The sequence below is a fragment of the Erinaceus europaeus genome, chromosome 12, assembly GCF_950295315.1.
Source record: "Erinaceus europaeus chromosome 12, mEriEur2.1, whole genome shotgun sequence".
NCBI classification, from domain to species: domain Eukaryota; kingdom Metazoa; phylum Chordata; class Mammalia; order Eulipotyphla; family Erinaceidae; genus Erinaceus; species Erinaceus europaeus.
In genome coordinates, this window is record NC_080173.1 from 75,843,798 (window position 1) to 75,856,777 (window position 12,980).

General features: G+C 37.1%; 1 protein-coding gene across 1 annotated transcript in view; it reads left to right on the plus strand.

Annotated features, from left to right (window-relative positions):
• The window catches only part of NLK (nemo like kinase), a 152,317-nt gene that overhangs the window by 113,114 nt on the left and 26,223 nt on the right, over positions 1–12,980 (plus strand). Inside the window, exons 4-7 of the mRNA XM_007530723.3 lie at positions 950–1,056; positions 3,069–3,154; positions 6,562–6,771; positions 12,847–12,948. Coding sequence (XP_007530785.1) covers positions 950–1,056; positions 3,069–3,154; positions 6,562–6,771; positions 12,847–12,948 — 505 coding nt within the window. The remainder of the gene's footprint in view (positions 1–949; positions 1,057–3,068; positions 3,155–6,561; positions 6,772–12,846; positions 12,949–12,980) is intronic.

Genomic DNA, 12,980 nt, shown 5'->3' on the forward strand with positions numbered 1-12,980 from the left:
TCCAGGAGCAGTGGGTTCCAAGTGATAACCCTGGAGGGAGGCAAAAAAAACACACATGTAAATGCTAAAAAGAGTCAGTCCCAGGACCCTCTCTGTTCATTTATAGCTAAGCACTCTACAATCACTGCTGCCACTTGGAATGTCCTGTCTTCTAGGACTAGCTATACAGCAGATCTTGTATAAAGTGCTTTTTTTCCTATCTGTGTTAGTATAGTGGTGAGTAGCCTGCCTATCAAGAGATGCTCTAGAGGATGTCATATTTATGTTAACCTTTCAAGAAAAAAATCCATTATATCTTTCCAGAAGGAGAAAAGACCTGAAGAAGTAAGAAAACAAAATAACTCTGCAGCCTACAAATCAAGAACTCTTAAGAAAGGAATCATTCGTGTGGTCTGGGAGGTGGCGCAGTGGATAAAGCATCGGACTCTCAAGCATGAGGTCCTGAGTTCAATCCCTGGCAGCACATGTGCCAGAGAGATGCCTGGTTCTTTCTCTCCTTTCTTTCTCATAAATAAATAAATAAATTCTAAAAAAAAAAAAAAAGGGAAAGAAAAGAAAGAAATCATTAAGCTCTCTCATTTAATAAGTTCTTGATTGTAGACAGGATTAAAATGAATCTGTCATATACCAACTATAGGAAAAGACAATACCTGTGCCTTAGTCTTTGATCACTACCATGTATTACTGATTGAGCAAAACCCTTAAGATGTAGCCAAGTAAAAAATGCTAATTATAAGGGAGTCACTTGGTCCTTTGTTTCTACTAACTTTGAAACATGTCAGTTCTTGAATTATGGCATTATTTCATATTGTGAGGGCAGAGTGCTTTCTTTTTCTTTTTCTAAACTTTTTCCAGCCGTAAGTATGAAACTTGTTCTTTAGGCCTGATTCCTACTTTAAGAGTATTGAGGGCTGAATTCTCTGAACTCTCCTTAACTGAAAATCTCAAGATATGTTGTCACAGAATTGATGCAGAGTGACCTACACAAAATTATCGTCTCTCCTCAACCACTCAGCTCAGATCATGTCAAAGTTTTTCTTTATCAAATTTTGCGAGGTAAGACTTCATGAAGAAAAAGGTAGTGTCACTGTACCATTAAACATTTTGCTTTCTATATGAACTTTAACTAAACGCACCTTCTAGAACTTTTCTTCTTCCCTAAGAACTTTTTTCTTTTGACCAAGGTCTGTTTCAATCTCTTGATTTGGTGTTAAATAAGAGGCATTTAAGGTTGGTCAGATGGTTCTTATTTTCAATGATAGAAGAGAAAGCTTGATTAAACTCATTAGGCATTCTGCAAATCAACAGCAAGTGGGCCTGGTCTGAGGGTTGACTGGCAAGCCAAAATTCAACTCTCCAAAGCAATGTGACTATTAAAGCCAGAACATGGAGGAGACAGAAATGGCCAGCTAAGTTTCCAAACTGGCTCATGAAAAAAGCACTAAGGGACCCAACAGTATCACACCTAGTAGAGTACACCCATTACCATGTGTGATGACCCAGATTCAGACCTCTGGCCTCCTCCACCTGTGGAGGGAAGTTTCACAAGTAGTGGAGCAGTGTTGAAGGTGTCCCTCTTCCTCTCCCTGTCTGTTTCTATTAGAAAGATAGGGAGGGGAGGAAGGGAAAAAATAATCTGTCACCAGGAGCCGTGGAGTTGTTGAGCTCTAGAACTAACCCTGGTGGCAAAAAAAAAAAAACAAGTATTGACATGATTCAGAAGTGATTTGGACCAACACTATTGGGAATGCTTTGATTGTCAGATGTGTCCTTCAGAATTGCTACTACAAATGGAGAATTATTTAAAGGTGGAACAGTTTTATTAGCTAGGTAGAATTAAATCAATGTTTTTTGAGATTGAAAAACATCTGCCAATAAGCTGGGTGGTGGCTGACCCAGCAGAGTACATGTTACCATGCACACGGACCCGGTTCAAGCCCCCAGCCCCCACTTGAAGGGGGAGCTTCACTAGCAGTGAAACAGTGTCATAGATATTGCTCTGTTTGTCTCACTCTCATCATCTTCCCTTCCCAATTTCAGTTCCTTTCCATATCTATCTAAAATAAAATATTTTTTTAATCTCTTAATAAAAAAAAAAAAAGCAAAGAGGTTTGGAGGTGGGAAGGGGTGGTGGGGAGAAAGCATCTGCCAAAAGGATTACAGCACATGCTCAGTGTTAACGCTAGGCTTACCTTCCTTACATGTGTTGATATGCTGTGGAGAGAGAAAGAAAATATTGGAGCTTTTTTTTTTTTTAACACTTGTAAAAATTGTGACTTTCTAAAAGACTTTATCATTTACTTTTTAGAATTTTGTTTTAATAAGAGAAATAGAGAAAGGCTGGAACACTGCTCATCTCTGGCTTGTGGTAGTGCTAGAGACTAAACCTGGGCCCTCAAAACCTTAGGCATGAAAGTTTTTTACATAACCATCATGCTGTCTCCCAGCCCCCACCCCACCCCCAAATTTGTGATTTGCTCTATTTTATTAAAGACTCAACCTTGAAATTGAACTTTTCTAGCAGTGCCAAGTCCCCAGTCTTTCAAGATGTCAGAAGTACTTTAAAAGTAATGAATTACCCTCACGATTCTCATGATGCAGAATCCTGCTGACAGACTTCAGCAAGTTTCTAAATTTTCTCATCAGTGAAAATCTGTTCTGGAATGCCTTCCTGCAGAACCATTGGGGGCTATTTTTTGAGGCAACCTCAGGCTCACAGGTTGAGAATATCACTAGCAGAGTCCCATTAGCCACAATTATGAGCAATTCAGGGGCATTTATATAGTCAGTCTTAGCTCAAGTACCTAAAAAGTGTGTCTGCACTTAAATCTAGATAATCTTTCAAATTACACACATTATATCCATAGTGTACAAATCTTTGATAACACCATTTTACTGTAGCAAAATCACAAGTTGTCTGTGTAACACTAAGTCAAGCTTTTAATCATGCTCATTATACAGTTATTTAACAATCTTAAATTTGTACTCTTATTTCTAAGGTTTTACTCAAATCATTAGTTGTATTGGAGTTTAAAAAAAAATCTGTAGTTACATCTTTGTTATTTCAGGTTTGAAGTATCTCCATTCAGCTGGCATTTTACATCGAGACATTAAGCCAGGGAATCTCCTTGTGAACAGCAACTGTGTTCTAAAGGTAGTTTTCTAGTTTATTTAAATATTTGAGAGGCAATCATGTTAGAACATGTTATGTGGAAGAATTTGTTAGATTTATTTTAATACTTTTACTAAAAATTTTTTTTTTAATTTTCTTTAGCAGTATCACTAGTCATATAGTAATGTGTATTCTTGGCTTTTGATTTTATCATCTTATTTTGCATTGTTTTGAAAATATTGAAATTGTGGCTCTAATATGACTAGAAATAGAGAATGTAATTTCTTTTCATTTTATTTTATTTTTCTGGTGGGTGAGAGCAGGGCTTGAAATTGAAGCTCTGCTGCCTCAGGCATAAGGGCTTCTGAGCAGAACCACTACACCAGGTCAGCCATCTGCTGTATTATTTTATTTTAAAGGAAAATGTATCAGAAGATTCATTAGGAAGTCAGTAAGTCTATTTACATGAGAAAAAAGTATTTCTCTTTATACACAGCTGACATATACGGTTTGACTAAGTTATCGGAAGTGGAGTAGAAACACTTAGAAGTGAAATACTAATCCAGAAAAAAGTCAAAGATATTTATTTCCATATCATGTCAAAGCCAATCCACAAACTATTCCTCTCAAGGGGAATTGATTAGAGAATTAATCTCAGTTCAATAAGGCCCCAGATCCCAAGGATTGGATCTCCATTTTGCTTTTCACTCATTGCCTTTTGGTAGAGTGACTCATGAGCAGCAAAATCTGCACATGTGCATTTTCCCATCTCTAATAGTGGGAGGTCTGCTGTCTTTTTCCCCATCACAGAAATAAGAAATAAGGTAATGCTGTGTCAAGTAAGTTAAAATTGCACTTAAATAATATCTATGTATAAGGGAGTCGGGCGGTAGCGCAGCGGGTTAAGCACAGGTGGCACAAAGCTCAAGGACCGGTGTAAGGATCCCGGTTTGAGCCCCCGGCTCCCCACCTGCAGGGGAGTCTTTCTCTCCCCCTCTCTGTCTTCCCCTCTTCTCTCCATTTCTGTCTGTCCTATCTAACAATGACAACATCAACAACAACAATAATAACTGCAACAATAAAGAACAACAAGGGCAACAAAAGGGAAAATTAATTAATTAAATAAGTATTGTTTAAAAAAATCTCAGTGTAAGTAAGTTAAAATTGAACTTACTGTGTGAACGACTATAGTACTGTATGGTGATTTAATCTACAGTAAATATTAGCATTTCAACTAGTATGTTTGAAAAAGATAACTGTTTTTTAAATGCTGCCTATTTAAAAAGTAATCAAGACTCATTATTTCTTAATTTGTTGGCAATTACACTAGGCAGTATATCCAAGTACATAAGTGATTTTCATCTATTATTTCAGATACTTCCTTTAAACTATGGGCCAATTTTTTTTTTCCCTCCAGGGTTATTGCTAGGGCTCAGTGCCTGCACCATGAATCCACTGCTCCTGGAGGCTATTTTTTCCACTGGTTGTTTTATCATGGTTGTGGTTATTGTTATTGATGTCGTTGTTGCTGGATAGGACAGAGAGAAATGGCGAGAGGAGAGGAATACAGAGAGGGAGAGAGAAAGACACCTGCAGACCTGCTTCACTACTTGTGAAGCGACCCCCTTGCAGGTGGGGATCCGGGGGCTCAAACTGGGATCCTTATGCCGGTCCTTGTGCTTTGCACCTTGTGTGCTTAGCCCGCTGCTCTACCGCCCAACCCCTGGGCCAATTCTTTTTAAAAGCTAGTGCTTTGCTGCTTGTGAATAAAAATTCCCATTATAGCCTTGAACAACTCTCTAAAAGGGCTTTTTAACCAATTTTTTCATATTTTCCCTGACAGCAATACATATTTTTGGATTCAGGATTTAGCTCAGTACATGTATTAGCATGTACTAGGTTCCTCCAGAACTCTCCCCAAAATGCAACTCATACTTTAGACTTATTTTTCTATAGAAAAATTAATTTTCCCAAACATTCATTAAAGTTAATATTCTTTCTCTAGATAATTAAGTTCGTTCTCCTGTCACCTTTTTGCTTTAAAAGAAAGCTCTAAGGGCCTGGGAGATGGTATAGTGAATAAAGTATTGCATTTTCAAGCTTAGTCCCAAATTCAATCTCCTGGCATTCCATGTATCAGAGTGATGCTCTGGCTCTTTCTCTGCTACCTGTCAACAAGTAAATCAATCCTTAAACATAATAGTAAAAGAAAGCTGCAACCTTTCCCTTTGGCCTATTTTATTTTTCAAGATTTGTGTACTTATTTTTATGAGAGAAATCACTCATCGCTAGAATATGAAGATACTAGGTATCAAACCTAGGACCTCTGCGTCTCAGACATTCAAGTCTGGAACAACTGCAGCTAGCTCTCTCTTCCCCACAACACACACACACACACACACACACACACACACACACACACACTCTCTCTCTCTCTCTCTCTCTCTCTCTCTCGCAAAAACCTTATAGTCAGGAATCCTTTGTATTGTTCATGCCCAATCAGTTTTATGACAGTTTTCTGGTTGAAAAACTTCACAAAGCATTTTGTGTAGAACTTGTCATGCTTGACGTCATTAACTGCTTAGAGTCCACTTTTTCAAATTGTTATGGCATCATAACCTCTGGCCATGTGAATGAGTAACTAAAGTAGAATGTCATTTATGAATAAATAACATGCAGTCAAAACAAATTGAAATATTGCTTATCTTAGCCTACTTTTAAAACACCAGAGTGGAGCACAGACAATAGATACTAAGTCTTTTCACATGTATAAATCTATCAGAAATATTCTAATAAGGCATTTTTTTATTGGTGTCTCATATTGTGAATATTTGTTGTTTCCTAGTAAGCACACAATGAATGATTTTGCTGTAAGTCTTAATATATTTTGAGTTACCTGACCATACAGGTTTTCCGCTTTATTTAGCTTCTCTTCCTGATAAATTTCCAAAAATTTCTGTGTATCAAACTAATGTGTTTAATAATAAAAGTCTTACCTTATAACTGAAAACATTTTTTGTTGGGAATGACTTTGTTTATTATTATTATACTGTGGTACAAGAAAAATATGATAAATGTCATTTACATTCTTTGTTTTACTTTTTAAAATATCTAGTTTTAAAAAGTCAGCTTAGGAGGTCTTGGAAATAGTTTGATTTCTACATTAGAGCTAGACATACATTTTCAGCTATTTTGTTGTTCTCAATGGAAAACAGATTTAAAATGAGAATTTTTAAGATAATCATTTTTATTTACAAATATAGAAATTAGAGCTTTTTTTTCCTCAACAAAAAAAGATCAAACTTTATATTGACACAAATATACTTGCATCATTAAATCTTCAAAATTCAGAGATCCGTCAAGATTTTAGCATTTGTTGTTTTATTTCACTTATTCACTTGGCAAATATTTGTCTGTTTGACAATATTTTGATAATATTTTTTATTTAGATTTGCGATTTTGGATTGGCCAGAGTGGAAGAATTAGATGAATCCCGTCATATGACTCAGGAAGTTGTTACTCAGTATTATCGGGCTCCAGAAATCCTGATGGGCAGCCGTCATTACAGCAATGCTATTGACATCTGGTCTGTCGGATGTATCTTTGCAGAACTACTAGGACGAAGAATACTGTTTCAGGCACAGAGTCCCATTCAGCAGGTATAATTTCACTTTGGTTTTAGTAATTTCCAGCCCTATTACTGATTTAAAGGAAATCTCATTTTACACACATATCTTGGGCTAAGTCATTGTAACCTCAAAATTGCTTTTAGCAAATTCAAGCCCACTTAAAATTCAAAAAGTTATCAAGTTGAAGACTTATAAAGAAATAATTTTCTGGGGCCAGGTAGTAATGCATCCGGTTAAGCGCACATAGTATGAAGCGCAAGGACTCACACAAGGATCCCTGTTTGAGGCCCCAGCTCCCCACCTGCAGGGGGGTTGCTTCACAAGTGGTGAAGCAGGTCTGTAGGTATCTGTCTTTCTCTCCCCTTCCTCCTTCCCCTCCTCTTTCAATTTCTCTTTCTCCTATCCAGTAATAAAAGAAAAGGAAATCATGTTGTAATTCAAGAACCTGATGTATATTGACTTTGTTTTTCTCTGCAAAAATACATCAACAATTCAATATGGCCACTGATGCATAGCAGCAGTCGCTCTGCTGTAACAGTTTATGTGGCTGTAGTCTTCAGTTGTTAGAGGACCTCTTTCTTCTTTTTCTTAATGAGTGGGTCTGATGTGAAAATGTATTTGGTGACTTAAACTTTGTGCTTAGAATATAAATTTTGAATGTTTGATTTCTTTAAATTTAGAATGTCAGAGAACATCAGAACATCAGAAGCTGGTAACTATAGGAAACCATTCCTAGTGCTTTAGATATCTACCTTTGTAATTATTCTATTACTAAATATATGTTTTCTTGGGATAACTTCCAAACATCCTTTATAACAACAATGAGCTTTTGTAGTATCAAACTGGTAGGTTCAAATTTACCTCTGCCATTTAAATCCTGAGCAGGTTACATAAACTCCCTGTTCCTTCCCTCTAGAGAGAGAGAGAGAGTGTGTGTGTGTGTGTTTAAAACTGTTCTCTTGATTGTTAAGGGGCTGGGTGGTGGTACATCTGGTTGAACACACATTACGTGGGCAAGTACACGGGTTCAAGCCCCCAATCTCCACCTGCAGGTAGAAAGCTTTGCAAATGGTGAAGCATTGTGTTGTAGGTATCACTCTGTCTCTGTCAGCCCTTCTGTCGTATTTTCTGGCTGTCTATCAAATAATTCAGTAAAGATAATGAGAAGACTTTGAGAAGAAAAGAGAAAGATTAAGTTAAGTAGCAATAAATTTTAAAAAACAAACAAAAAAAAAATACAGCAGAAAATAAGGCAAAGTTCCTGTCTTTGTGAAGCTTTTATATGAAGTAAAAGTAAATAAGGATACAAATATAATCCTAAGTAATGATAAAATTTAGGAAGAAAAATTAAGTCAAAGAGAGCAGATGAAGCAAAATTATGCTAAAGAGTTTTCTGTGTGGATAAAGTTCAACGAATGACTAAGTGAAATGAGTTCCTAAAAGAGAGAGCTCCTAAAAGAATCAGCAAATTAAGCCTGTGAGGCAAAAATGTGGCATACTGTAGGGGTGAGATGATAAAAGGAAAAGCATGTTGGAGATGAGATGAGATGAGAGAAACACAGAGATTGTGCTTCCTCAGGAACCTGAAAGGAATTTTGGATTTTATTCTGTCAAAATGTTGATGGAAAGCTGGACAGTGAATGAATTTTTAAATAAAAATTGTGAACAAATGTTAAGGTTTACTTTAATTGATCACATTTTTAAAGATGACCAAAATACTGTGTGTTGTTATTGGATTTTTGAAAAAGTCATGACTTATTTTTTAAAATAAATTTTTAATCATTTAAAAATATTTTTATATATATTTGTTAAATATTAAATATTTGATACATTTATTAAATATAAATATTTTATAAATGTTTTTAATATTTATTCCCTTTTTGTTGCCCTTGTTGTTTTATTCTTGTACTTATTATTGTTGTTAATGTTGTCATTGTTAGATAAGACAGAGAGAAATGGAGAGAGGAGGGGAAGACAGAGGGGGAGAGAAAGATAGACACCTGTAGACCTGCTTCACTGCCTGTGAAGCAACTCCCCTGAAGGTGGGGAGCCGGGGGCTCCAACTGGGATTCTTACACCGGTTCGTGAGCTTCACCCACTGCGCTACTGCCGGTCTCCCATGACTTATTTTTCTATGCAAAAAAAAATGGATCGTAACTTTTCCAACAACCTGATATAAATAATTCATGCCCCTGACCAGGAATGAAATGAACTCTTTCATGGTTTTTTTTTTTATTATTATTTCTTTACTGCGGAATTAATGTTTTACATTCAACAGTAAATACAACAGTTTCTACATGCATAACATTTGTCAGTTTTCCATATAACAATACAACCACCACTAGGTCCTCTGACATCCTTTTTGGACCTGTATTCCCCTACCCACCTACCCACCCCAGAGTCTTTGACTTTGGTGCAACATGCCAATTCCAGTTCAGGTTCTACTTGTGTTTTCTCTTCTGATCTTGTTTTTCAACTTCTGCCTGAGAGTGAGATCATCCCAAATTCATCCTTCTATGTCTGACTTATTTCAGTTAACATGAATTTTTCAAGGTCCATCCAAGATCGGCTGAAAACGGTGAAGTCACCATTTTTTATAGCTGAGTAGTACTCCATTGTGTATATACACCACAACTTGCTCAGCCACTCATCTGTTGTTGGACACCTGGATTGCTTCCAGGTTTGGGCTATTACAAATTGTGCTGCCAAGAACCTATGTGTACACAGATCTTTTTGGATGGATATGTTGGGTTCCTTAGGATATATCCCCAGGAGAGGAATTGCAGGATCATAGGGTAGGTGCATTTCTAGCCTTCTGAGAGTTCTCCAGACTGTTCTCCACAGAGGTTGGACCAATTGACATTCCCACCAGCAGTGTAGGAGGGTTCCTTTGACCCCACACCCTCTCCAGCATTTGCTGCTGTTACCTTTTCTGATGTATGACGTTCTCACAGGAGTGACGTGATATCTCATTGTTGTCTTGATTTGCATTTCTCTGACAATCAGAGACTTGGAGCATTTTCTTCATGTGTTTCTCGGCCTTTTGGATCTCTTCTGTGGTGAATATTCTGTCCATGTCCTCCCCCCATTTTTGGATGGGGTTATTTGTTGTCTTGTTGTTGAGTCTGGCAAGCTCTTTATATATGTTGGTTATTAAACTCTTATCTGATGTATGGCATGTAAAGATCTTCTCCCATTCTGTGAGGGGTCTCTTGCTTTGGGTAGTAGTTTCTTTAGCTGTGAAGAAGCTTTTTAATATGATGTAGTCCCATAGGTTTATGCTTGCCTTAGTTCTTTGTAATTGGATTTGTTTCATTGAAGTTGTCTTTAAAATTGATGCAGAAAAGACTTCTAAGTCTTTCCTCTAAGTATCTGATAGTTCGTGGTCTAACATTCAAGTCCTTGATGCACTTTACTTTTGTATTTGGTGAAATGTAGTGGTTCAGTTTCATTCTTCTGCATGATTCAACCCATTTTTTCCCAACACCATTTGTTGAAGAGACTCTGCTTTCCCCATTGAATAGTCTGGGCACTTTTGTCAAAGATTAGATGTCCATGGGTGTGGGGGCTCACTTCTGGGCTCTCAGTTCTATTCCACTGGTCAGTGTGTCTGTTCATGTTCCAGTACCAAGCAGTTCTGATGACAACGGCCCTATAATACAATTTGAGATCTGGGAGTGTAATGCCTCCAGTTCTGTTCTTTCTTCTCAAGATTGTTTTGGCAATTCTAAGTCTCTTTTGGTTCCAGATAAACATTTGTAGCATTTCTTCTATTCTCCTAAAAAATGTGCTTGGGATCTTGATGGGGATAGCATTAAATTTGTAGATGGTTCTGGTTAGTATATTCATTTTGACGACGTTAATTCTTCCAACCCATGAACATGGAATATCTTTCCACTTCTTTGTGTCTTTTTCAATTTCCTTGAGTAGTGACTCATAATTTTCAGTATACAAGTCTTTCACTTCTTTGGTTAGGTTTATTCCTAGATATTTTATTGTTTGTGTTGCTAAAGTAGAAGGAATTGATTTCTGGATTTCAACTTCTTCTAACTTAGTGTTTGCATAGAGGAATGCCACTGACTTTTGAATGTTAATTTTGTAGCCTGACACCTTACTGTATTGCCTGATGATTTCCAAAAGCTTCTTTCTGGATTCCTTAGGTTTTTCTATGTATACTATCATGTCATCTGCAAATAGGGAGAGTTTGACTTCTTCTCTTCCAATCTGTATCCCTTTAGTTCCTTACTTCTGCCTGATTGCTATGGCAAGAACTTCCAACACTATGTTGAATAGTAATGGTGATATTGGGCAGCCGTGTCTGGTACTGATCTGAGTGGAAATGCTTCCAGTTTTTCACCATTGAGTATGATGTTGGCTGTAGGTTTGCTATATATAGACTCCACTATCTTCAGGAATTTTCCCTATTCCCATTTTTTATAGTGTTTTGATCATAAAGGGATGTTGTACTTTATCAGAGGCTTTCTCTGCATCTATTGATATGACCATGTGGTTCTTGGTCTTGCTTTTGTTGATGTGGTGGATCACATTTATTGATTTACGTATATTAAACCAACCTTGCATCCCTGGGATAAACTCCTCTAGGTCACTGATGAACAATCTTTTGAATATACTGCTGTATTCGGTTGGCTAGAATTTTGTTCAATATCTTAGTGTCTATGTTCATCAGAGATATTGGTCTGTAGTTTTCTTTTTTGGTTGTGTCCCTGTCTGCTTTTGGTATCAAGGTGATATTGGCTTCATAGAAGCTGGCAGAGAGTATTCCAATGTCTTCAATCTTCTGGAAAACTTTTAAAAGTAGAAGTATTAGTTCTTCTTTGAAGGTTTTGTAGAATTCATTTGTAAAACCATCTGGTCCAGGACTTTTTTTGGAGGGGAAGGTTTTGATAACTGTTTCAATTTCATTAGCTGTGATGGGCCTGTTCATGTTATCTACTTCCTCTTTACTCAGTTTTTGAAGTTCCTATGTGTCTAGGAAATCATCCATTTCTTCCAGGTTCTCTAGCTTGGTGGCATGGAGTTGTTCATAGAAGTCTCGCATGATATGTTGAATTTCTGCTGTGTCATGATATCTCTTCTTTCATTTATGATCCGATTTATTTGCGTCTTCTCCCTTTTTTGTTTTGTGAGTCTGGCTACAGGTTGGTTGATTTTGTTCACTTTTTCAAGAACCAACATTTACATCGATGATCTTTTGTATGATTTTCTTATTTTCAATGTTATTGATTTCTGCCCTAACTTTAGTGATTTCTGTCCTTCTGTTTGCTTTAGGGTTCCTTTGTTCTTCTTCTAGGTCTTTAAGATGTGCTATCAGGCTGTTTATTTGTGCTTTTTCTTGTTTCCTAATGTGTGCTTGTGTGGCTATGAACTTCCCTCTCAGTACTGCTGTGCCCCAAATATTTTGATAGCTTGTGTCTTCATTTTCATTGAAGTCTCGAAACATTTTGATTTCTTCCTTTATTTCCTCTTTGACCCAGAGGTTGTTAAGGAGTGTACTGTTGAGCTTCCACATTTTGGTACTATTACTAATGATTTGTTGATTGTTAAGTGTTAGTTTAATTCCACTGTGGTCTGAGAAGATGCTTGGGATGATTGCAATGCTCTTGAATCTCCTGATGCTGTCTTTGTGGCCTAACATGCATGTCTGTTCTTGAGAATGACCCATGTTGACTTGAGAGTCCCAACAACTAACTTATTGTACCACCTCCTAGGCCAATAAATATACTTCTTAACTGTTTCAAAAGAATAGTAGATTTCAGCAAAAGAGAAAGGATCATAGATGTTATGGTATGTAGACACAGAGCAGATAAATAATAGACCTTAGATTATTATAGCTTTAGAATAGCATACTGACCAAAATATGTTTTCATACTTCTACCATATGGATTCCTAATAAAGATTTTTTCCCCCTAATGTTTTAATAGTCTACAATGTGAAAATAGAGTTCTGTCAAGTAATCTGGAACTTAAGGGTTTTATTGCCACCACCACCACCACCAAACTGGGTCCTCTTATCTAAGACTGTGAGAGTATTTAACAGTTGTTTCCATGACCTTATTATGCATCTTTCTTTCCTCTTTCCTTGTAGTTGGACTTGATCACAGATCTCTTGGGCACGCCGTCTCTGGAAGCGATGAGGACGGCTTGTGAAGGCGCTAAGGCGCACATACTCAGGGGTCCTCAGAAACAGGTAAAAGCAAGGGCCTTGTGACAGCCGTCTGT